This window comes from Pomacea canaliculata, linkage group LG4 (genome assembly GCF_003073045.1).
Source record: "Pomacea canaliculata isolate SZHN2017 linkage group LG4, ASM307304v1, whole genome shotgun sequence".
NCBI classification, from domain to species: Eukaryota; Metazoa; Mollusca; class Gastropoda; order Architaenioglossa; family Ampullariidae; genus Pomacea; species Pomacea canaliculata.
In genome coordinates this window covers 25,002,718-25,029,775 of record NC_037593.1, presented here as the reverse complement: position 1 = coordinate 25,029,775, position 27,058 = coordinate 25,002,718, and the positions used below count along the sequence as shown (strand labels likewise).

The window sequence follows — 27,058 nt, the reverse complement described above, 5'->3', positions numbered from 1 at the left end:
GGCGTCTGTCTGCAAAGCGCAGCGACAAATGGCAGAAAGGAAGAGACACGGAAGCGGGGAGAGAGGTCTGGAATGGAAGAAAAAAATAATGCTTTGGAGCTGGATGTGTTATTGCACGTGAGATTAATTATAAAAATCAAACTCATGGATTCCTGATTCGGTTGCAGCGATTTTTTGAAGGACAAAATTGCAAATGAGGATGGACTTGAGGAACAGGCGAGAAAATGTAGTTTATAGAAGTAAGAGATAGATCGAAAGGAGCACACGTGCAGTCAAACAGAAGAGACAAAGGATGACGCATTCACGCATTCTGAATGAACAGACCTGCGGGTAGAGACAAAATATATTCCAGACAACAGAGACATGCTCGCACATACATGTACTCACAAAAATTTATACAAAATTATGTTAACACTGATGTGGACTGGGGTATCATCTATCCCCACGCGACTTTAAATAATGGTACTGATGCTCGCTGGTTCGGGTTTACGGTGCAGGGTTCGATTCCTGCTGCAGGGTTCGTGTTCACACCCTGTTCTCTCGCGGGACTGGCGAACAGACAGACAAACGCCACCAACACACGGTCCTGCGTCCGTTAGAGACTACAGTGCGATGCCACTTCAACAACAACAACACACTTGACATTACAACACATTATGTCCTCTCCTCCCTACAACCTACTCGTGCGAGGATGTTGTCAACTGGATCAATACTGGGAATTGTTATTCACCGCGTTGACACTTTGATTGCCATGGCAACGTCTTTTGTATATTAGTTATGGAATGGGCTTTATGTCTTGTCTGTGCTCGTGCATTCCAATACGAGCAGGGAGCATTTGAATGATCTCAAGACACAGTAGAATGTGACATAACACTGCGGCGAGAAAAGGACAAATGCATTTGAATGTTACCCTCCCATCTCAAGTAATTACAGTAAGAATGTGACTAATTACGATGACTGGAATGTCATGGTTATCCATCCTTAGTACCACATGAAAATGTACTGACTCGTGACTCATGTTATCATCCAATACATCGACTGCTGACGTCAAGCAGGGTGCTCGAACCTCCGGGTACTTTCCTTGTCTTGAAGAATTCAAAACCTCATCTGATGACGTCACTAACATCGTTCCCGTTTCCAACTTCCGTTGGCGGAGAATTAAGACCGTTATCTCCAAAGAGGTTTCATCTCGCGGTGTGTCGCTAAAAGCGGGTGTGCTTGCGACAGAGGACAGCGGGTGCGCAACAGCAGGTGCGCAAAGAGACGGGAGGGTATGGAAGCGCGAGGGCTGCTGATGCTGAAAGTGGAAGAGGACGGACAACGGTCTGTGGTGTCGTCTGCTGAGAATTTATGAGTGCACTTGCGCGGGTAAAAGTGTGTGGGCGTTAGGGATGGGCATTGGGAAGGAAAGAACGAGGCGGTGGACTGGGTGCACAGTGGTTGCTGGTTGTTGTTGGTGGTGGTGGTGGTGGTGGTGGTGGTGGTGATCATATTACGGTCACGATGGTGATGGGATGTGACTTTCTTTCTTCTTACCATTTATTTCGTTTCTTTTCCTTCTATTCTTTTCATAATTACATTTTTTCTTTCTTTCTTCCTTCCTTTTCTAATACTGAAACTAAAAAGCTGAAACGAGTAACATGGGAAGACAGACAAAAAAAAAACTTAACAAAACCTAAGTAAACAGTAGAAAGGTTTCACAAACACTAAAGCCGTTTAATTAAAAAAAATTATAAGCAAAATTTTTAAAAAATAGTTACCCCATCACTTGATGTCGGCGAATCCATTTTTTTTTCAAGTCCTGCAAAAACTGTTGAGAAAAAAGTCGCTTGCGTGCAAAGACAAGCCTGGGGGGACACTTGTCTCCACCTCCTCCTCCAGACAGTTACATGAGCTTACTGCTGTTGTGTCCCCTCGGCAAATAACAAATGTTTTGTTGCTGCTGTTAAGCAGGATTCTCTCCGACCTTCAGCATTCACCACACACTTCTTTTCTCCAATTCCCTCTCGTCGATTCCAGCTTTGTTCCAGCAGAACTCACAGACTCCACGCGGCCAAATCCTGCCACCCGCTCATTCAATACTTTCTTTTTTAAACACGATTTGTTGTCTTTGTCTTCAGAGAAAATTACTTCCTTTTTTCCCAGTCCCAGAAGCAGTTTGCCATGTAATTACAATCCACACTCAGCAGCTAGAGGGAAAAATGGAGCGTTTGTTTTATTGAAGACAAGGAAATGGACGATTGGAGGACAAAATTGTTGGCTGTCAGCATATTACTTTATTTTTAAATTATAACTCAAAAAATGGGGATAACTTTTGATCTCAGTGGTTTTTACACAAACTCTTAATTGAAAAATGACATATGATCACAAATTCTACTATCGAAAGAAAAAAGAAAGAAAGAATGACAGACAGACAGAAAGAAAAGCTGGAATGCACTTAAAATGTTGTCGTTTGCATACAATTTAGTATGAGATATAAATGAGCCTGAGACTTTTATCTGCAAGCTATTAACTAGTATACTTTCTAACCCCACTGTAACAGCTCAGCGGAGAGGGCAGGAACAGGCTTTTTTCAAAAATCATATAGAATAATAACTCTCGCAAATGCATCCAAAAACTACTGTTGCTTTCATTAAGTTTAAGAGGAAGTAACACTCATAATGCGAGTGTATATAAGGCTACTAATATACGGCTGAAACCTCTCACGTCTACTCACTTTCTACCCGCTTTCTTTTTTTAAAACATCTGGAGTTGGTATTGATAAGTATTTGTTTCATAATGATTGGTAAGTAGGGTTCATTATATCACGTGCATTTAGTGCAGTTATTCTTTTCTGATGCTTTACAGGTGATTTCTTTTTGTAAGAGGGAAGAGTGTGGAGGGTGATATAAAAATTGAATACCCGATGAAACCTCCCTTTGCGGTCAACCTGTCTATATATATACGATATAGTGTACATATATATATATCCCAAGACGGAATCTGAACCCGTGACATCCAGATTCTAACTGTAGTGGTGACAAGCAAAGCAAACGTCACCATCTTGACACCTACAGTAGAAGCAAGTTTTTTTTTAAAGATGTCATATAATCTCTGGTTTTATTGAACGGAACGCTCGTAAGGCAGTTATGGGTACGACTCGTTAGGTCACGACCTCTCCGAAGCTCCTCTTATTTCTAAAGCTGGCGGCTCGGCATTCAAGCGAGGAGAAATGAGCTGTCGGGATGTTTACTTCCTATTTTCAAATTGATTTTGGCATAATTCGGCTAAAGACGAGCACAGGTCTGCGTAAATCAAGCTTGCGAGAATGCATGGAGTGATTATGAACAGCAGATAGTCAACAAAACAAAACTATAACTCCCTCCTTCCTTCCCTCCAAACAGATTTCGCCGTTACCAATAGCAACAAACTTCGTCTCAGTGTCTTCGTGTGTGCGTCGTATCTAGGCGACCGATGAGCGAAAATTCCGACCGGGTCGTGAGGATCGAACTCATTTCATCACAACTCTTTAGATACAAAGTTATTAGCGACAATACTTAGCGACTGTAAAGGAGGCGCTCGTCATGATGCGTAGTTTACGTCACGCACCTTACGTCATATATCCCAGCGACGTCATTGTGCCCACCTATTTTTAGAGCCACGTAGAAGTCTGTGGCCAATGTTTAAATATCACATGCCTTTCACATATTCCGGGAGACCTCTCCGCGGTGAAAACATCCATCTCGCAGTAGCAGCAAAATCAAACAACAGAGTTTTGAAAAGGCCACCGACAGCGAACACTCGATCTCTCGTCCCCACCAGGAATCCAGCACGGCGACCTGGCATTCTCCAGATGATTTGGTCAATAACCACATCGACTCCATCCGTCTGCCAAGGCGTTTCAAATCCATTTCAACGAGGCCTAAATAAGGTCATACCCGAGAGTAGACTAGGCAGTGACCATAACCCTGTCTAACGAACTTAAAGGTGGAAGCTGATGGGAAAGGCCACTTAATCCACCCTGGAAATCGCTTTGATTGGAAACGTTGAGGAAATTCAAGATTGAAGGCAAATTTGTCATCCTAAAATTGATCGCGGACTGTGATGTAGACACCCTCGTGGAAACATTTCAAAGAAGTATTCGAAAACAAGTGAGAAAAGAAGCTGGACTAAATTTGTACAAGAAAAATAAAATAACTACTTTTTTGGAGCCTTTATCGCAAAATCAAAGTTGGTTTGCTTCAACCCCGTCAGTTGGCACGACACGCTGTCTAAAACCGTCATTCGGGTATTTTGGAGGTGTGTGGGAGGTGATGAAGGTGTGGACGACAAGGTGACCAGAGGAAGGACTGGCTTGAAGCTTGAAGACGTGGACAGGACCAACTCACCATCGCTTTATCCATGTGCTACCATGAGTACCAGAACCGGAGAATGAACCGTTCGTCAATGAGAATGAACAAATAAATGAAATACATTAAAACGGCGAGGGGGAATGGGTTATAAATGTGCAAATAGCAGCTCCGCGGGGTAAAACCCTAGACGGGGACGTGGCACGTCAGAGCAGTAAAGATGGATACCTGTTCATTCCGAGTGAAGGGAGGGTCGCATGCATGGAGACGGAAGCGCGCCTTGTTGACAGCAGCTATTCAGTGTTGCCAGGCAACGCTGGCGGTCGCAAAAGGGTCAGAACGCTATTGAAGGAAGGATGTATTTTGGGTTGACCTTTCCACGACCCCGTGAACTAAGCAAGGCGCTAATTACTGACGAGACACTTCAACTGTAAAGTGTAAAGGCAGAGAGAGAGAGAGAGAAAATCACAGAACAGCAAAACATTGCATGCGAGGGCTGACTCACTGACCAACACTCTTGACAGTAGTCACAGTACGACATCTCTGTCCACTTTGCTTTTCTCGTCTCTACTCTTTTTTAATATTGCCTTTTGTTTGGTTTTTTTTTTTTCTTTTTTCTTTCTTTCTACTCGTTGTTTTATTTTGCTTCGATGTACTTTCTTTTAAATAATTCACGTCTTTTTCTACTTCCTCTTCCTGCAGTGCAATTATCTCTTTTTTTTTTATTGTCTCCCTTAGCTTATCTTTTGTACTTCCTTTTAATTATCTCCCTTTGCTTTCTACTGTCGTCGGTTCTCTACTCCTCTTGCTGTTCTTTCAAGTTGTTATTGACGTTTTACTGCTTACTTTTATCTACTTCTTCCGATAACACTTCTCTACGCTTTCCTCGTCTTTCTTCTTATCATCTCACTTTGCAGCTCTTTCTTCTGCCTTATTTTTTTAAAATCTTTGCGAATTTAACACAAACCAATTTTCACTTGCAATTAAGGCCATTTCGAAACTTCCACCTTGTAAAACAACACAAACACCAGACCTGTTTTTTTCACACCTGCAGAGGAAGGAAGTAGGAGTGGAGGCTATGTTGTCTCTCAGTGAACAACATCTGAGAATGGTCTAATCAAAGCTGAACCACCACACACAGAGGAAAACTCGCTTTCTTTGGCAAACCTCAACCCTGGCCCTCCCCATGTAGACATGTCTCCTCTTTGTGGCAAAAGAACGGTTACTTTGGTGCAAACCACATGTGTTTGCACAGATTATAACTCCTTTCCACCTTTAAAAAAAGTCCCCACCCATAAAAAAAAATAAAAAAACAAAAGAAAACAAACCACACTCATTCACAAAGCAGAAGTGGAACTTCCAGCTGCTTCTGGAAAACAAAATCAGACGTCGATAACCTCGTTATTGTGCAAAGATAATTACGAGTATTTATAGCTCCTCTTGTGCAGGGCTGAGAAAATAAACATGGAAGTCTGGGAACAGTTCTGATTTTATGATCATAACAGCAGAACATGAGTTTGAGATCAAAGAAAAATTAGTCGAACGGCAATTATTTTGATATTTCGGCGACAAAAACCGCAGTTTACCTGCGACTTTCCTTTTTAGCTTGGAACAAGTACACTTCCTTAGAAAAAAAGAGGGAGAAAGAAAGATTTAAACACACGATTAAGCGCAAAATTTCCATATTTTTACATAAATGAGATAAGCAATCAGCTGATTCCAGTCAGCGGTTCGTGCATTATTGAAATATATTTAGTAGTAATAATAAATAATTATGAGCATGGGCGTAGGGACACACAGGTGGAGTGAGAGGGTGGAGGTAGGATTATTTCTTGTCTTTACATCAATTGCCTCTTCTACGCCGCAGTGTGCAAGCAGGCCAACACAAAAATAAAAACTTTTTAAATTTCCAGTCCAGTTCCTGATCCGGCATAAAGTGCAATTCATCTCTCGCTAAATTTGCAGAAACAATTTAATCTGCCCTCCTGGTTGATGTCGTTGGATGCATGACGTCACTGGAGGCGTGCTATGAATCAGAGGCTTTGAGGATGGCATCATGTATCCCCCCTTACCTTTCTTCCTCTCTTCGGCTCATCCTCCCTTCCTTCCTTCCTCCCTTCTCCATCAGCCTGCCACTCACACCCTGCTCCAACCAAAAGTCTCCAGTTTAAAAATTGACTTTAGTGGGTGATGCAATCGTAGGAAAAAAAACTGGGTTGATTGTCTCTCTCTCTCTTCCTCCTCTCGGCTGCTGGCTCGTCCGTGGTTGTGAGAGAGAGAGAAAAGGTCAGGAGAGAGTTCTCCGGCATCATTTCACTTATTTGCTACAGCTGTTTCCCCGTAGTTCTGGAGATCGATCAGCGACTACTAAATACCATTTACGATCTTATGCTTCTTGGCTGAGTCTTCTTCACTCCTTCGTTTCCACTATCAGTCCCTCTCCTGTCTCTGTAGCTTTTTCTCTTGATGTAAACGCGTTCACACACTCACACGTTCTGTTTACATCCACCTTCATGCATATTTTGATTTTACATGCGAATAAAATCACCTTCTTTCTCTCTCTCACACACAGTCCTTCTTCCTTCCTTCTTGTCACCTTCCCCTCTTGTCATTTTTTTAGTGTTCTTGTAAGAAACTTGTAATCATCTTCCTGCTCATTCATTTATATTTTTTTCTTCTACAATACTCTCCTTTTCCGTTTTCATCCTTCGTTAAAGAACACGGTTTCTAAAATTATCTATATGACAGCAGGTAGAATGTTTTACAGGGGACACACAGACTACCCCCCAAAGAAATACAGAAAGAATAAGAAAATGGATAAAATGGGAACTAAAACCAAAACATGAAGGTAGAAGGCGATGGTAAAAGAAAGATGACGAAAGAGAGAAGGAAAAAAAAAGGAAAGAAAGATGGAGGGAAAAACAGAAGTCAGGGGAATTAAAATGGAGAATGGGGAGGGGGAGCAGGAACTTAATATGTTCCAGCAGTTGAGGCTTTAATCGATGCCGTTCTCAAATAATCGGTGTAAAAAATCTCAGCGACCAGATTAAACAAAGTCCGGGTTCTTGACGCGGGAAGACAAATACTCTCAGGTTTCGCTGGAACTTGCTATCGAGCTCCGACTTATGTCCCCTTGCAACTTGATTAAGGCCCCTGATTCACAAGTCGCACGTGCCGCACTCTTGTCGCCTAATCTGCTTAACCATTTACGTTGCTAAGCATTCTTTAATAGCAACCTGTTCCTCATTAGCTGCTGATGGCAGGGTGTGTGGAGGTTGCTTCACTGCTTGAACTGTTAAATCTTTAATTGCTTCGAACGGGAATTGTCAACATTCCGTGGGATGATTGTTGCTTTTTTATTTTTTGGGTCGACTCGTTCCCTTAGCTTTTGATCAGTTATGCCTCTAAAAGTTTTGATATTTGTGCCTGTTTAGTGTCGGTTTGTAACATTAACCCACTAGCTGTAGTTACGTGCTATATAACGGAGGGAGGGTGTCAATATTTTACAATGAATAAAAGCCACTCATTTGAGAATAATTCAGGTGTAGAGATGCCCGTTGTGGAGGCCGTGTAGTCCCAGCTCTACTATAGAGTAGAAGCTTGCTGGTTGAGAGTCTGCTTGTTCCTTTGCTGTAAATCTTTCCACTGGCTTTACTCAACAGCTTCGTCGTTCATTCATTCATCGCTTGACTGATACCAATGGTCAGCAGGTCCGGTCGACTTCGTCACATGTGTCAACCAAATCTTTCTCGAAAATCTCGGGATCTACGGGGTCTACCCTCAATTCACCTTGAAGGACAATCTTCCACTAAGTGTCGTGCCAGGTCACATGACCGAACCAGACCACGCTTGATCATCTGCTGGACTGTTGGATGTAGTTATTGCCGGTGTCCAGCGAGTGTGACGACAACCTAACGGTTTTATCCTTTTGTAAAGACCTGGAGCAGCGTTCTCAGGCACTTGCTCTCGAATCCCTAGGTTCTCCTCTTCGTTTGGACAAGCAGAGTCCAGGTTTCACATCCAGACTGGCACTACGAGGGATTTCGATTGTACTTCGTATTAAACCTGATGTTATGGCTGCGCCAGATCCTGTCTAGTCTAGCCATGGCTGTTGCTGCTGTCGCCATCTCGATCTGGATGTCTGTCGTGAGGCCTGCCATCTTTAGAAAGGTGGCTCCGAAGTACTTAAAGCCGCACCCCGTTCATATACATGATTTGCCGTTGACAAAGACCATTTCTTTTCTCTTGTCGGTGCTGAAGCTGTCATGCGAAAAAAAAAAAAAAAAGATACCAGAAGTGCCACGCTCGTCGAGCTCTTACCTAGCTATTCGATGATTTGGAAAAGGCCTTCTTCGATGTCGAGTTCCACATCACATGCCATAACCCATCGAGTCAGACTGATTTATTAGGAGAGATCACGACAGGGGAGGTAAATGGCAGTGGAGGTAAATGAGAGAGAAAAAAAGATGGATGTTTCGTGCCCCTGACACGGTGAATCACTCACGCTCCCGAACCCACCTCTACCTTTAGCATTTGTCGAAATCATTGGACGAAATCTGAGCTGTTGACATTCAGACTAATTAGCTTTTCTCTCTTTCCTAACTCTCACCTCGTGGAGTCTGCTTGATATTCCTTACATGTGTTGACCGCGACTCGGTCGTCCGTCGTCATCAACAATGCCGTGCAGCTAAGACAGAGGACAAAAACATCGCTCATCCGCTTCCTATCGATCAAGCGGGAGATAATTCGCGCTGCATGTTGCTGAGGATTTCATTCGGATGTTTCTTGGGGGCGTCAGCGTTCTGGGCTGCAATGTTTTTCGGGTTCTCTTTCCCTGACTGAAGTTCTCGCATGCGAGCAACAGATTTGAAGTCCACGCACGCAGATGACAGATTTAGCAGCGCCATTTTGTCCAGAAAGAGTGAATTCCTCCTTCAAAAAATGGTTGAAAATTTGAAAAAAAAGAGGAATTGATTCAATGACAAGATTTCAAAGCGTCTTTGAATTTTTCTTTCTCGTGCCGTTGTGAAAAAAATAATAATAAAATATAGGTGAAGCATAGAGAGTTTCTTTCTTGTAGGTATTCACAAGTTTCAGTAGTCACTGAGTTTAGCTCAGTGGGTGGGAAAATATTAAAGAAGATTGAATACCAGCAGGACATATCCCTCACTATTCTGTCCTCTTACTGCCATCACCTCATCATTTTTACTCGCATACCTCTCCTATCTTCTTTTGTCAGATTTTAAAGATTTGTACAAAACTCTGTCACCATCCATTTACTGGGCCAGCCATCATTGCTGCTTCATGTATTTTAAAAAAACTTTTGTGTTTTGCGGGGCGTCAAGAATTTCAAATCCGCAGGAAAAATAATATCTTATACAATATTCTTTTGTACCAACTTCCATCTACTGTATTCTTTCACTGAAGAACGCGACAAGAAAACCATGACAACCACATTTAATGAAAATTACCAGCTGCACGTGAAAATGTCGGGACCTGTGTCTAAGCTTTGATCTACATATATATATCGTCATTTGTATGTACCTTGATAATCACCCCGTTTTCCGCCAATTATGGTGAAATGATTGGCCCAAAACACAATTATAATCACTTATTTCTTACTAATAAACATAATTATGGGGCTCATAAGTGGTAGATTAGTCAAAACACTATACTCACCGCTTTTTCTAATGCATTCAGGTAATGTAGATAATAAATAGATGTAATCAGAATTTTGACTACTAAAATATATGATTTGCTTGAAATAGCCATGTGGTTTACCGTTTGAAAATAGATACATACCCCAAAATAATCTTTCATACAAACAAATAAACCGATTTTGCTTCAGTGGACAATTTATCTAGTTCTGGGGTATCACAGATTTTATCATCGTTCGTCGTTCATTTTTCTAAAATTATCTATTCACGAAAAATGGCATATGTAAAAGGAATGTATGCTTCAAACAAAAAGCCAATGCAATCGTGAAAGTTTACCTGTAACAAATAGACTTATTGGATTTTTTAAAAGAGAAAAAAACAATAATTTGGATGACCCGTATGGTTTTCAGTACCACTGGCAATTTTATATTTGCCAAGAACGGCAATATTCTTCATACTAGGTACAAAGATGTTACTGGTTCACCTGTGATGATAAGACTGAAATTCCATTGCCAACAGGTAATCATAGGTAAAAAAAAAAAATACTATTTAAGTAACCTTTACTATATATTCTTGCCTTTTTCTGGGGGACATCACACACACGGCTAACTTTTCAGATAATGACTCCATATGCTTATCAAGGTATATCAAAAGAAAACTAAATGTTAATATTTCAGGCTGGCCAGCAGAAAATACAGGTGTAAGAGAAAACGGTTGAGTGTGCAAAATGTCTTTAAAGAAAAATTCCCAAATATTTCTTGCCATAATGAGTCATTCTCCAGGCATCCTCATGTATTGTGGAATGAAGAGAAATACTAAGACTACGATTACATAAGCGGGATCCTAGAAGAGAGATGTTTTATATCTTTTTTTGGACTGAGGGGAGAACACATTTTTGGTCTTATTAATTCCTTACTGCTTTTTTTTAATTTTTTTAATATTTTTCGTTACTATCTCCTTATGATTATCAACAACAGTAAACTATTTATACTGTACTTCAACAATAAATAATGCTGTATGTACTTCTGCGAAATAAATTGTTAAATGTGATTATTAATGGTTGCACTATTATTGTTGGATTCTGAGGCAGAAATTCCCAGTAACCCCTCGCATCCCCCGCGAAGACGTTTCTATGGAAGCACAGAGCCGCGGTGCCTTCACGTGCAAGAAAACCGAGTCCAAATTTAGAAATGGAAATATGTCACGAAAATGGCTTTCGTGCGATTGGCTGCAGAGGAAGATGGTGCTCAGACACAAAATAGACCCTGCTGCCAGTGACAGCTTCCTGTTTCCCTTGTAAAGTCAATTTGTGAACGTGTGTGTTGTGAGTGCGCGTGTGTGTGCGCGCGTGCGTGCGAGGGTAGGAAATTACCTACAATGACGAAGCGCGGAGGAGGGCGACGGAGGGATGGAAGGGATCATCTCTTCGCAACCTTTTACTTTTGTAAACAACACCTTCTCTGCACTTCCCTGTCGATCGCTAAATCAAAGCCTCACAGCCGTGCCTGCCTCTCTGCTTGCCTGCTACCACCATTACTACATCAACAACCACAACAACAACCATCCACTCTACTGTCCTCCCACACACACACTTACCGTGTGCAGGCTCTTTCTTCACCCTACGCCATTGTCAAAGACAAGTTACCTTGGTCGCACAGCCTCACTGTCTCCAGAATTTTTTTTTAAACTGCTGCAGAAGGTTTGGACGTGTCAGCCACGAGATTCCAGGGTCACAGGTCACAGGTCACACACACTGCTCGCAGCGTCAACAGCTCCTGACCTGTGTCCAGCCTTGCGTTCCTGTGCAGTCGCCAGATGTTTCCGTCTCTCCTCGCGTCAGAAGCGAAAGGTGGGTGGTAGGGTGGGTTGAGGTCTTCTGAGGGCGGGTGAGTAGGAGTGGAAGGTTGGTTGTGGGGGGGTAGGACCTCCTGTTCTTCCTCCTGCTCCTTCCCCCCTTCCTTCCACGTCGACTTTCCTCCTCGCTGGCTGGCTGGCTGGCTGGCTGGCTGCGACGGCTGTTCTGCGACAGGTAACCAACCAGCCTCGGAAGATGTCCAGGAATTCCAGACAAATTGGTGTTTGTCACTGGCACCAGGCACAACCTCTCTCTCTCTCTTTCTCCTTCACACACCACATGCAAGCACGCGCACCCGCCGCTACCAAAAGACGGACACACGGCTGCAGCAAAGCCGCAGTAGCTGCAGCAACAACACCAGCTGGCAAGACGACGACAACCAGAGAATGTGTCACGAGCTTTTAAGAGAGGACTTGTCCACTGGTAGCCAACGTGTCCCTTCTTTTTTCTTTTTTTTTTAAGTTTGTCCGTGCCGCCGCCTGGGTGGCCGGCTTGCTGGTGCCAGAGTCGGTGTGTGCTGGTGCTGGTGCTGGTGCCTGCTGCTCGACCCTGTCTTCATTTGCTGCAGCCAGCGCCAGACTCTGACGGTCACACATACGCGCGCGCCTTCACTCTCGTGTGCACACGTCACGAGCGGCTTCATCCTACAGCATCCTCCACTTCAACGGTCTGCCATTACGACATCTGGTTGCAAACGGCCCTTGAGTACAAAAATGATATATTTACACTCATGGGTATAAAGACGAAAACTGTACAGAATTTATTGTATTTTCAGCCTGTTTGTGTTGAGAGAGGAGGGGTTATAAGGTGAAGGGCGGTTATTGACCTTGCAAGCTCAGTTGTGTGGTGGTCAGGACTGTTTCTGACGTTTACTGCACGGGTAGATGAGGTTGTAATCATTGACTATTTGTACACACCCCACCGAATACGCACGTACTTTTGTAATGTCCTCCTCCCATGATATCATTGGAATACAGAATTGAAGCCTAATATCTTGGACTTAATAATCGCGTTTAGTATTTCTACTTGTCTCATGGCTGTCTGCGAGTGACAGCAGTTCAGCGAATCACTGAGATTTCGAAATAGAAGAAATGGCGATGACTAATGAACAAGAAGCTTCGTTAGGCTCTCGCGTGAGGCCAACTCACAGACCAGAGCTGTTTGGGGTAATTGGCCCTTGCTCCATCCCTCGTCCCAATGACACGAGTCTGTGGGTAATTTGCTGAAGAAATGCGATGTCTAGAGCCTGTCACTCAATCCCTTCCAGATTCTTCCAGAGAGTTAGCCGGCTAACCGGCTAATATTTTTACTGGGCGTTCGTGGACCTGCCGCTGTCTGTCTGTCTGTCTGTCTGTCTGTCTGTCTGTCTGTCTGCTCTGTCTGTACACACCTTCAACAAACCATTAAACATATTACAATGTCATTATTACGCTTCAATCTGATATTCTTTAGATAAATGGCCGCAAGACAAAAACAATTTCAAAATCATTTGAATGAAATTTGCTAGACGGAAGGAATTTTTTCCCCGATAATTTGAGCCCCAAAAATACATAATTATGCATTGGAATGCTACTGTTATTACTTTTTATGAACTCGATACAAAAGTCGAATAATGGAACGAACTGCGGTTAGAGAGGAGCATCATGCCGGGCTTGAAGACCGCGGCCAGGAGAAAAAAAGCAGATTACTACTGTTTTCGTAAATGTTTGCAAGCTATCGTCTAATTACTCGTTGCCCAACCTTTGATGGCAACACGCAGGCCACAAATCGATGGAGATGAGGGTCGCACGTGTCACGTGGTGACGTTCACTTGCTACTGGCTATAATTAGCGCAACTCACAATCCTGTGGGATCGTCGACATTCCTGTCGTCTGCTAAATCCTCTAATGCTGGAGGTGGTGTCCTCGAGACCAACCCATCACATTTTTTTTCCCTGTGTGTAAAAGTAAACCCTTGTTTACAAGGTATGTCGAAACAACAAAGTCGATGGCCTGGCGCAGGCGGTAGCAACATGGCGGATCAGATGTTGCGCAACATCATTACGTGACCCGAAACTCCTTTGCACACTATAGGCAATGGATTTTTCGACCTCTACAATCAATAGAAAAGATGTAATGAGAAGTCGTGGTCATTAAAATAATCTGAACCCTTTTGAATATATTATCCTCGCCATCTAAGGCTTGAAACCCTATGTTTGAGATCATCTCAGTCTTCGCAACAGGCCTCGTGAGTCAATAGTTTGAGTCAACATCTAGAGTTTCTTATACAAGCCTGTACCTTTTTTAAAAAAAAAAACTGCAGGTTAAAATTAAAAGGATATTTGAACGGTTCGACACAGGTGCATCATTCTGACCTCCACCCCTAACTTAACAAGATATTTATATTTTTGAAAACTTGCTTCTCAAGTTAAAAAAAATTATCTAATTTAATATTTTAGAAGCCACATTGTTTTTTAAGTTTTCTGACACATATTTGAATCAATGTATGTACCAGACAGCATGGTCCGTTATTTAAGGTCTGATTTCATCACGAGCTAGTCACCGGCGTTCCATTACGAGGCCAGGAATAAAATAAGAGTCGGGACGGTACCACATACAGTGGGTTAATAAAGCCATTCAGAACACTCTCCCCTACGCGTGACAGACATCATCACCGACTTCTACGATCTCGGGACATTATAGCATTATAGCATCGTCTGCTGCTGCTGTAGCCGATTCCCACAATCCTCCTCTGCGATCCGGAGACCCGGCTGTTACGCACTTGTCACCAACAGAGGGATGATCGGCTGTCCAGGGTTCAGATCTTCTGTGCGGCACGCTGTTTACAGGACCAGCTGCTTGGCAGTGATAACAGCTTTAGCTACTTGCTCGAGGCGCTCTAACGATCTCTCCACCCATCCTCGGCAGTCTACAGCTTAAGTCAAGCGAAGCGTGAAATGCTTGAGTCTGCTCGAAACAGGTTTGCAAACACACGTCTGCACAGCTACATAGCAATGCTCCACAGCATGGTCACACATGGACAGACTTGCATTACACTATTACATTGTTACATCCCTCTTCTTTATATTACACTGTTACATCCCTCGTCTTTTTATGTTACACTGTTACAGCCCTCACCTTCTACGTCACACTGTCTCCCTATCACACTACGTCCCAGTGAGACACACCCACTGCTACATACTACTGTGGACTCACACTGCCACACACACCAACATCACATTAACCTTTTGCATCCCACCTACACACATTAACCCCTTGCATCACACCTACATCCCGTTCATAGAGACAGCATCTCATGGAGGTGTGAATGGTTGTTATCTTTATGAGGTTCTCCCTCTGGCTGTGGATTATTGTTCGTCAGCTAACAATCAGATTAATAATCAGATTATTAACCTAAAAATCACGAGTGACTGAATGATAAGGAACAACACTGTGTGTACATCAACCATTCTTCACTGTTTGCCTTCCTCCGAGCATTACAGAGGTTACAATGGCTTCAGAGCTTCCTTAGTCGAGCACAGAAACACTCACAATATCGAGGAAATACAAAGGTCGCACGTACTTTACAGCCGGCAGAGCATTTCAAAATGTCATTCAATAAAAATAAATGGTTGCCATGCGCAGCGAACATTCAAACCGGCTCTTAATTTAAATTACTGTAATTTTCGGACCAAGAAGCAGCGACTTTTTCCCCTTTCCCCAGCTTTAAACCCTGCGGCTTGTTTGCAGATTTTCCACATTTTTCAGATTAAGATTAATGTTTCGATGAGCTCCATGTTAAAATGTTAATTGTTGACGTTTTTATAATGTTAATTATTTACATTTTTAAATCAAAGCAGCATGCAACTGAAGCATTCAGATCAGTTGCTGAAGCACACACCCTCGTCATGCCGAACAGACACAAAATGCTTGCGATGCAGCTTTCAAGTTGTATCTATTTGTGGCTTATATATACAGGTGAGCTTATACACCGAAATTTACGGCAATATCAATTCAAATGAACAGTTACTGCGAACAGCGATGCAAATAAACTGGGTGTTCTGAACAAATGAGTCGTGATCATCGTCTTCTGCATGGCATTAGAGGTCTTGATATTCAATTTTCAATCGTCAGTCGCAACGACAAGTCGACTTTGTTAAGTTTGGTCTGATTAGTGGACTTGCCGTTTGAGATCGGAGACTTAGGACTCGTTTTGAAGACCTTGCAGACAAGACGACAAAGAATTTTGGAAAACTTGGAAAAACTTGGACTTAATGCTAGGTCCGACTTAGGACTCCTCATGCAACTCTTCCCAACTTCTCTTAAAGCTAAATGAAGTTCACACGGCGAGAACCTCTTCCTGGTAAGAAGCAGCTGAAATTATCTTTGTCGTCGAGAAAAGTCGAGCCTGCAACGCCACGTGTCCACGTGCACATCCGGGCGTCACGTTGTCTGATCAACTGCTGACCTCACAAAGGTCAGTCTTTTTTTTTCTTCTCTCGTTTGCGGCTGGGGTCAGGGGCCACAGCTGCGGGCATGGATGACGTAAGAGACTCCCGTTACTCAGTTGGTGTGACTCACACAATCTCGCTCGTTCGCTCGCTTCAGCCCCCTTCCTATCTCGTGTTCTCTCCCCCTTTCTCCAACCTCTAACCTTTTTCGAGTCCAATCTCTACCGCCTCGACCCCAGCAGCCCCTGGACAACAGGTTGTGGCCACGCATATTGGCAAACCAAGAGTGGCGATAGCATTACAGACTATTAATCTTCACACCTTTTTTTTTTCTTTTTTTGCAATGTCGGACTAACCCTCCTCACATTGAAGCAGAAACAAAACTCATGCCAGCGCCTCCGTCATCACGAAGGAATTAATTTCGACTGCGTGAAAATTTTTTTCTGTTGGCTTCTGTCATTTTCCAATAACCGAGTAAAAATTCTTTTTCTGCTGCTCTGTCATTTTCCAATCGTATTCTTTCGTATTCTGTGATATTCCTGGTAGTGTCACAGTGCCAGTATTATCACTGTTCCTTCTGCATCATTTCTCAAGTTTCTGGAGAGCATCACAACTTCTTCATCGGGAAAAAAAAATACGGTAGAGCGCTTAACGTATCATTTGCTACGGTAAATCGGATTGTAAACGACTCTTTCTGGTGTGAAAATGTCTCTGTCGACTCTACAGGGACTGTCTGGCACCACGACAAATAAAAAAAAAAAAAAAAAAACTCACACATTTTTCATATCATTCGTTTATACATAACCTTTCTTCGACAATAACATCTATGATGAGATAATGGTATGAGATGCGAAAAGTTGGGGAAGGGGTTGCTGCTCCCCCTAGACCAGAAGCTAAACCTGATTTCAACCAAAATGGAAGCAAGCGACCAACACTCCCGCTGCTGTCACCGTCGTGTGCCAACGTTTCCCGCGAGGTTTCTCCTCCCAGCAAGATGAGATTTGTCTCCGCTCAGCCCCGGCTCCACCGGCTGATGGATGTGCAGGCAGCTCTTCCTGCTGAATAATTTTGACTTAAGGAGGCGCGAAGCGGGTACCCGTGTTTGCACGCACTCGGAACACCACTGGAACAGAGGCGCCAGATGTGAGTGTGGCAACATTGACGTCTGCCATCGACTGCACGGCGCGGCGCGCAATAAATCCTGCGCGGCGCGTGACTCGTTAATATTCATGAGCTGCTACGTGTCCCCCCCCAGTGTCCCACGAGGCTGTCGTTGAGCGGATGTGACGTCTCCGGCAGGACCGTCTACGTCACTCGACTGGGACGTAACTGAAGGCAACGGACGGAAGTAGTAAACGTCACATGGCTGTGCTGGATTTTTTGATTATTATGTGTTTGCTCTGAATAACGCGGATGTGTAAAGATAAATAGTTGACGGTTACCTCTCAAAACCAATCTCGAAATCAAACAGTTTAACAGCCGAATACACAGATGCTATTAGTAAGTCATAACAATGCAGAATTCATTTTGGTTTATTTTTTTTTTTAGAATAACAGTCTACGTTCGCACATACCACGTCACTGAAGGCCAAAGTCGATGAAAAAACTTCAACCATATTCTTTTATTAAGCTACCAAATCAAGTAGCCGGTATTTCTGAGGTCAAAGGGTATTAACTGTTATCCAGGGACAAGTGTGATATTGGAAGGTTTGTATCGCCATAAACTGAAGTTTAAAAAAAAATTAGAATTCACGGAATCACTATCTTTAAATGAACTAAACTCACTCCTCTGAAAATAATTTTCGGGGTGGTGAATCGCAGCTGTGTACCTTGGCAGCTGTGTGCCCTGCCAGCTGTGTTTCCTGCCAGCTGTATGCCCTACCAGCTGTGTACCTACCCTAGGAGGTGCTACTGAATAAGTTATGATCAAACGACTGGACAGTCTGCTGCACGATAACAATTCCTGAAACTGGAGTTAACTGAGTTTCTTCCCTTCCCCGAGTTATGGTCCTTATGTCTTCCCCGAGTTATGCACCTTGTGCCTTCCCCGAGTTACGGTCCTTGTGGAGACAGCAGTTCTAAGACAAACGTAGACTCGTTGTTATGGCTAAGACTTCAGGAACAATGTGTTCGAAGCTCTGGCATCACCTGCGGTCAGACGTCAATGATGTCACGTGTGCTTTTTCTAACCGACCTAAAAATGACTTCTAAACATTTTTTTTAATTTACTTGCAATTGTGAAACTTGATTGACAGCAAAATTTGAAAATATGTCAGCAACTTTGACCTTTCATTCGGAATAAGTCTTTCAACTTTCCAAGAATTCTCAAGAGTTCGAGTTTCTTTGCAGATAAATGTTTATGATTTCATAACACAACCTACCCTTAGACCAAATATCGTATATAATGTATCATCATTACATGTAATTCTATGTTATAAGTGGTCTATAATGACCATTATGTTCTATCAATCTCTCACAATCTTATGTAGTAGGTTTGCCTTTGCATATGTAAAACTCATTAGAAATTATTTCGTCCTCAAATCAATGAAAAGATTTTCATGGGGCATTTACCTACTCTATTAAATAAATTTAGTTTAATAAGATCATTGATAGAATTCTGACTGTTTGACAAACGGTACAAGATGCTTGAATTTTTTTTTTCACCACAATCGACCACTAAACAAAATAAAACCCCTTTTTTAAAAATTTTGCCGTCTGTGTTTCGCACCAAAAGGCATAGATTGTTTTTAACCCATCACCGCCTACACTCCAATCTTTCTTTAAATCTGCATGTATTTCATATTCAGTAACACTTCCCCTGTAATTTCAGACCTAATGCATTCGAGCTCATTTCAGCAATGTCACAACTACAAGAAGAATGGCTCTGAACTAAAAACATCGCCAGCAGCAGCAGCATCGTGTTCAGATGGTATTTAAGTGACATATGCCAAAACACCTTTGCACTTCGAGACACTGTACAGACATCATTTTGCTCGTAAAATTAAAAAAAATTATTCAATATTTTCCGGAAGTTTCTGCCTAGCTCAAATTTCTGCAAGAAATTATTACAAGATTCAAAACTGCTGAGTCTGGCGGCAGCAGGCGAAGTGGGCAAAGACAGAAGGAGAGAAGACGAGAACTAGAAATGAAAAGTCAAAGGTCAAAAGCTAAAAAGAAAATGAACTAAGCGTTGAGTTCATGGATACAATGCACAGAAAGTCAGGGGTCAGTGTAGCCATCAAGATTTCTGTGTCGGACAGCAAAATTAATGTGCCAGCGAACCTTAAAGGTTAGTCTCGAGAGAGGAGACACGCTCTGTCTCGTGCATCTCCAGTAAAGTTCATCTTAGGTCGATGGCTGCTACGAATGACAGATTTTCTGAAACTTCTGAGTAATACATTCAGGGTTTTGTTAAAATGAATGAAACCGTAAACCCGGATTAGGATCACCCTGAACATATAAAATACAAGAGATGACAAGAAAGAAGACAAGAGACAAGAAAAGACAATCAGAAAGACTGTGAGTTATCTCGGACCTCACGAGCCACGTTTAGGGCTGATGAAGAGGGAGGCTGAAGTCTGGAAAGGACGAATGTGAAGTTTCTTGTCATGCCAATGTTTGCAAACAAATTATATCGACAGCAGTAGTAAATAATTACCAAACACACCGGAAATAATAAATCAAGAATAAATTCTTGATAGCAGTTACTATGCACACATACACGCAAGCAAGCAAATTTATAATCCGGGTCGCTGAGAAAGCAAACATTACCTTTAGTCTTGCCTTCTAATAAAAAAAGAATACTGGAGAAACCATTGTTCAATCTGCACACAGCCATCTGCAATACTCTGTTCATTTCTGCCATTATTTGTCATCCATTTAAATCCCGACGGGACCCACGAGTGCCCGAGAACTGACCGACAAAAAAATGGCGGAGATGACGTTGACACGTGACCTCATATTCCCCGGTTCGTTCCCTCCGCCTCTGGGAGTCTTTCTCATTACGCTGGGCGTCTGTCCCACGTGTTGACTACGTCTTGTTGCCATGCGACCACGTCTTCCGCAAGCACGTATCTAATAATAGAAAATTATGTTTGCGTGTATGTGTGTGAGTCTGCCGCAAGAAAATATCCAACAATAGAAAACTGTGTGTGAGTGTGTGTGTGAGAGAGAGAGAGTTCGTGTGTATGTGTTTATATATATATGTCAGTGGGTGCGTCTGGATGGAAGGAGGTCCTGAAGCGCAGACGTTGCGGCCAGGGGTCCGCAGCAGTCCTTTGAGATTGCTGTCTAGGTCATTTCCTGCTTCGGAAAAAAAAGGTGTACGGATGTCTGGAAAAGTTCTCTGAAGAGATGAGGAAATAACTTGCCAAAAAAAAAGTGGAAAAAAAAAACTTCAAGCAAATGGACACCTGGATGACGATGCCATGTCGCTCGACTGAAAACATCAAAAGATGGCAAAGAATGTGGCTGCCACATCAACATGCTCGTGACAGGCTGTCGTCAAAGATGTTCTTGTCTTGAAACATTAACAATTGGGTTACAAGAGTTTATATTGAACAGAATCACAATTTTCTGTGAGGTACCCGCGCTTGTTTTCGACAAGTTGTGAAGCGAGATAAAACGGGGTCTCGGGGCAAAGAGTGGGTAAACAAGGGGCAAGTGTTTCATCTCCGAAGTGGCGAAGCGGTGTGCATCATCCGCAAACATTGCTTTATATTATTGTACCCTAGGGTATCTTTATATTACTGTACCCTGGGATATATTTGACACAGCTTTATAACCTGAGCCCCTGGGGTAAAGCTGTGTCCAGACACTTTTATAACTACGGAGACAAGACGCGTGTCCTCGAGGGCAACGACTAACCCTCGCTTCATACCTCCGACCTCTGTGTAGAGCATAGAGAAGTGTGTCGTGTATAGTGTTCCTTTTTTCCCTTTCCAGAGTTTTCGATTGCCCCGGTTCCAAACCCTCCCAGCCCTCCATGTCCCATACGCACTATCAATAAAGGCCGGCGCTATTATTCTTCTGGTCTTTGACTAATGTGTTATTTCTGCGAATGACGAAGCACTGGATTTTCCTCTGATGCTGTCTCGCCTGCGATGTTTATGACTCTCTGGAGTTTCTCAAGTCAATGGGAGACAGCTCTGATATCGTTACTTTACATCTTTATTTACCGCGTATTAACGGGAGAGGACTCTGGTTCCTGCCCCTTTGGGATTCTTGATGTCCACATTTGGTGAAACGAAAAGCTCGCCAAGGGAGCGAAGCTATTCCTGGCTACTGATGCAGCCAAACTGGCAAGAATATTGGATAATGTTCTCGATACAACCCGATACTAGTTTTTAAAAACTGCAAGAATATTGGAAAATGTTCTGAATAGACCACGACACACCGACTCGTGAAATAGAAAACATTTTTGTGACCATTTTTTTAACTCACGGTTTTAGAATTTAGAGTACTATAGGGCTACGCATAGTGGACATTTGAAAAACTGTCACAATGGCTGCTTCATTGATAGACCTTGGGGCAGTTTTACTGATATTTTCATGAACAAGTAGTCGAAAACATGATATTTCTCGAATGCGTTCTTTAGACATAAAAAAGAATGAGACTTCCTGCAACACTAGGGACATCTGAAGGAGGATACTCTGTCAACTGTCAGTTGACATTTTTGTAACTTTAAACAGTCATCTGCAATAGCAGCCATGATGTTAGAAGCCAACTCGCTGGCCACGTGGTCCCAATGTCGTACAGAGGAAGTCTCATTCATTCTACCGGAAGTACAGACTTGCATGCACAAAAGCAATCCGAAAATCTTAATTACTGGGAGCTTGGGTGTAATGATTCGGGCTAGATAAATGTACCCGGGAAGGTATAGCTTTCGCTGATTATACGGAGCCAAAAGAAAAAAAAAAAGAGGGTTAAGTCACATCCCTGATGACATTTAAACATTTTATAAACGTTTACAAATGATCGAGAGCCCTTGTAAACATTTATAAAATGTTTACATGTTATCAGGGATGGTTATGACGAAAAGAACAGCAGTAGGAAGGGACATCTTTTGAAACAAGTTTTTAAATGTGTATAGTTACTAGACTCTGCTAATTAAGGTAGAAGTCTCTCTCTCACCTCACTCTACCTCCCAACTTCCACCACTGTAAGTGGTTTATAATCTTTAAACCCTTTGTGCAAAGTCTTCTGCTGTTAACACACCTAACAATCGCTTTTGAAAAAACAACACAGATCCCAAAAGCGATCTTCTGATAATTCAGGAGAACAACAGTGCCCTCATTTCCCTCATGCGTCATATAGGGTCACCCGATCAACTAGCAATAATAAAAAGGGTTAAAAAATAATAAAAAGCACCAGAATGTGGAGCACAACACGACCACGAAAACCAAAAATGGAGCTGTTAGAGAATGAGTGTTTGGGGAGTAAATCACCCCATGAACTGCAGAATTGACGTTCTTTGAAGGAAGTGTAACTGAAATCTTTCTAAACCAGTGCTTTAAATAAAAAAAAAATTCCTTGTGTGAGAACTGACAGCCCCACAATTCCTTCACAGATGATTTTAGTTCTCCTTGCTCGGCAACACCAAGGTTTTGCTCAGTGACGTCATTCCCTCGGCAAAGCCCGGTCCATGAAAATGAAAAAATATTTTCGTTTGCTTTGTAACCATGCACGGCGTGTGTAAGCCACGCGAAAAAAAAAATGAGCTGTTCACACCTCTGTATGGCACTCCCATAGCAGTTCATAATTGACAAGTGTTTCTTTTCCAGTAAATTAGCTCTTTGTTTACAAAAAAAAAAAAAGCTTTTTCTGTCGCAAACTGCGTCCTGCATTATTATTTTTTAATTGTCTCTAAACTAATTCCTCGTTGTTGTGTCCAGTGTTTCCTTACTGACCTGTTGACAAGTTTTGGCCTTTGACAAATTACCTTAATTTCTGTTTGGTTTTTTTTTTTTTTGTTCTTTTTTTTTTTTATTTTTTTTTTTTTTTTTGGAATAGAGAAATGTTAGCTTCCCTCTTCAAATGTAAAAATTCCAAAGAACGGTATCTCTCTCTCATGGAAGTGACTATATATGCTGTCGACGGTTCCTTGCACCTAGGGACGGACAAGTCTGGAATTTCTGGTCTGAGACATCGACCGACCAAACGACAAAGCGGATTCGGTAGCGAACTTTCTCGCGAGGTCTCGCCTCTCAACGTGGCTTCATCGTCTGTCTTGTCTCTCTAGTCTCTCCTAAGTACCATCTGTCATCCGGTCTTGGGCTAAACGCTGGGATCACATTTTATTCAGATTTTCTTTTCATTAGATGCAGTTGGAGGATAATAAAGATTTCATTTACAGTCACAAACACTCAAACTGAAAATTTCACACAGCTGCGATCTCCTTTGAAACATGAAATAAGAATTAGTATCAAAACAGGAAAAAAAGATATGTGCATCAAAACAGAAAAACAAGGAATACAGATCAAGATGAAACTAACGAATATAGAGAGAAAGAAAGATCGGGGGAAAAAATAAGGAATACAAATTAAGAAGAAAATAAAGGGGTACCCAGTACCCGGGGTCGTCAGCACACAATACAGTCACACGAAGCATATCACAGAAAGCAGGGGAGGCGAGGGACGCCGCTAACCATTCAAAGTGAAGGTGGGGGATGGGATAAAAACTGTGGTGGTTTCAGTCGTAACGAGACACAATTGTTCGTTTGATCTTCCCTCCCTCTCTCCATGTCCCTCTGGGTTTGATCGTGTTCGTTCTCACATTAAGAGGTATCCAACATCTCCCGCAATTAGTTCTGCGCGGTAGAGTTTGTGTCCGTTATTATGAGTCACCGCTGGAATCGTAGATCGCAGAAAATAAAAATGAAAAAGAAGCAAAATTCATAGCAACAGACACCAACCATTATTATTATTGTCTCTCTTCTCTCTTTCACGCACACACATGCGGATATTTCCGATAACCTCTCGTTTCAGTTTGATGGTTGTCTGGACACATGCTGAGTTTTCACTATGTCCCAGAGCTGTATTCTCGGACTATTGCTTGACCTTTAGATGATTATTTTAACCCCGTGCGGCCTCACACGAGGAACCTGTTAACTTAACTAATCTTCCATATGAAAGTAGCGACCATACAAACAAATGTAAGACAAAGTATCAGGGGAAAAGGAAAACAGCATAGAAAAAAAAAAACGGTCCTCCTCAGAAAAGTGTCCGGCATAATTTACATAATAATAGTGATGTTGGTGAGATGGTAATTAATAGAGCGAGACAAATACTGGTTTCCAAAATAGTACATGCTTTCACAAAACTGCTAATTGGTTGGTAATTACTTGAATGAATTACTCCACACATAAAGCAAATATATAATATAAAACTTTAAACAAGAGAACAGAAATACTTAATTTAAAAAAAAGGAAAAACACATAGAACTTTAAAATAAATATTTAAATATATAACACCAATTTCTTGAAGTGCAAACAAAGATATTTACATTCGAGACAAACAGGGACAAACGAAATGGACAACAGTATATACAAATAAAGACATAAACTTTTAAATAAAAGACATGGTGTAAGTAAAATGGGATGACTCTTGTGCTCCAATAAATTAAGACAACATGGAAAATGTATAGAAACCAGATTTAAACAAATATATTCAGGTCATGGAAATATCAAACCGCAAAATAAACAAACAAAGACATAAAAACAATACTGGGGAATATTGTAAACAAGTAAATAAATTATTGTTATCATCGGACTTACTTCTTTGGCACTGAAACTGCAGCTCAGTGCCATGGCTCTCTAGTGCAGTTACTCCCCTTCGATTCCAAATTTCGTCGTGGACAGCAGATGCACTTCACCAGCGGCTGACAATAGCTGACACTTTCGTCGCACGATGCCAGGACCTCGACATCGCTCGTCGTCAGCTCTTCAGAGCCTGCTGAGCTCCTCCCTTGGAGTTCAGACGAGGACCGGTCTTTCTTGGGACCATGAGCCAGGGGGAGTCGAGGGGGGAGGTGCTACAGGAGTCGCGATAATAGACGAAGGTGCGAACAGGTCTCGCTCGCCCAATGGCGGTGCGAAACGTGATTTTGTCTGGTGCAAGGTGAGAGTTTCACACACTTTCTTTGGCTGCTGAGTTCACTGGCATCGGCCACACGGCCAAAAGAGCGAGGTTTCAATGAAGGGACTGAGGGATGGTGAGGTGAGGGGAATGGAAGTTTTCTGTCTTTAGATGGGAAACGTTTGCGCGAAATGTTCTTGTATTATTTTTTGGTGGAAGAGTTAATGAAAGTTGTGCTGCAAATTTTGTGAAGTTTTGAAATATTGGTTTTCTGGATTACAAAATAATAGATATGTCTTTATATACAGGAAAGGACAACAAAATGGTTGCTCGCTTTTTTTTTTTCTCTCTTTGGCGCATGGACACACACACACTTTTGATAAAGTGAAGGAGGTAAGAGTGAGTCCCATGGCGTGTCTAAAGGATGTATAACTGTTTAAGTTATGCTTCAGTGGTATCAGTTACAATAAAACTGTAACTGATTATACTTGGGACAGTTTCTACCCGATATTTTGTGCCGCTGAATGCTTCATCCTGCATTAGCAGCAGACAGTAGACATTATTTTTATTATTGTCTGAAATGTAAAAAAAAAAAATAAAAAAAAAGCCGTATGCAGTGTCTATGCCACTACATGTGGAATACTCTTCGTGTGCCACCTTTTATCTACCCTGGTAATTACCTACCAGCCGGGTGAGCACAGAATCTGAACGGGAAGAGAGGGTCCTATTATCCGCTTTTCCTCCAATCTTTGCTCTGATGAGGTTGGTTGGCTGTGTTAATGTCGAGTCACTGAGTAACAGCGAGCTAATCCAGCCCTGTATAAGCACCAGCCACTGAACCCCCATCTCCCATCTTGCACACAGACTAACACACACACACCCTCGCACACAGGTGGTTCAAAGTACGTCAGCACGCGCCAACTAGGCTCACGCATGGCTGCACCCAGAGCGAGGTCATGTATTTTCATCCCAGGAGTGTGTCTAGATAAGAACTTTACAGACGTCACAGGCCCTTAATATGACACTTATTTGACGACCTATCTTCACGATCTTCCCGTCAAAACAAAAATACAGAAAGGACGAAATAACAACTGAATGAATAAATGAATGAATGAAAGCTCACAGTACGTACTCTCCTCCTCAGAGGTCTTTGAGGCGACACGAGCTGCTGTTACTGGCTGTACAGAATGTCTCTGAGGGATAGCTGGAAGAGTAACATGATTTTAGTGGTCAATAATTCTGAAAAAATGGATGTACCTCTTGCTTCAGCCGTCATACCCATGGGGTCAGCCTCCTTGTGAAACCGCGTTCAGATCCAATGGCTGTAAGCCACGTGGGGAAGAACCACGGAGGAACTAATCTCAGACGGATACGTCAACGGTAAATTGAGCTGTAGTTCTATGCTTTTCTAAAATTAACGAAGAGAACAGAGGAGGAGGAGGAGGAGGAGGAGGAGGAGGACGATAACGACGACGAACAGTAAATTTTGCTGTGTACTGCCTTTCATCTTGTCATGTCAAAGACCTCAGACAGCACTTGAATAAGAGCTAGACGAGCAGTGGGCTCACCCATCCCCTTCCCTCCCACTTCACCAGCTCCCATGCCAGAAAAAAAAAATTGAGGCGAACACAGCTGATTAGTCCTTGGAGTCGAACTAGGCTGCCCATGCTTGTAGACTTTTCCAGAAAAAGATCGAGAGTCAAGAGACGGGAGAGC

At 42.4% G+C, this 27,058-nt stretch overlaps 1 protein-coding gene across 3 annotated transcripts in view; it reads right to left on the bottom strand.

Moving 5' to 3' along the window:
- LOC112562032 (neo-calmodulin-like) overlaps positions 1–25,089 on the bottom strand; it is a 68,711-nt gene extending 43,622 nt beyond the window's left edge. Inside the window, exons 1-2 of one of the 3 annotated variants that reach the window (XM_025234999.1) lie at positions 11,582–12,289; positions 1,761–2,189 (exon numbers count right to left, since the gene is read on the bottom strand). In XM_025234999.1, coding sequence (XP_025090784.1) covers positions 1,761–1,787 — 27 coding nt within the window. In that variant the 5' untranslated portion in view covers positions 1,788–2,189; positions 11,582–12,289. Of the gene's footprint in view, positions 1–1,760; positions 2,190–11,581; positions 12,290–25,041 lie in introns of those variants that run through there. The other 2 variants (XM_025234998.1, XM_025235000.1) reach the window with 2 other exon arrangements.
- Between the last annotated feature and the right edge of the window lie 1,969 nt (positions 25,090–27,058).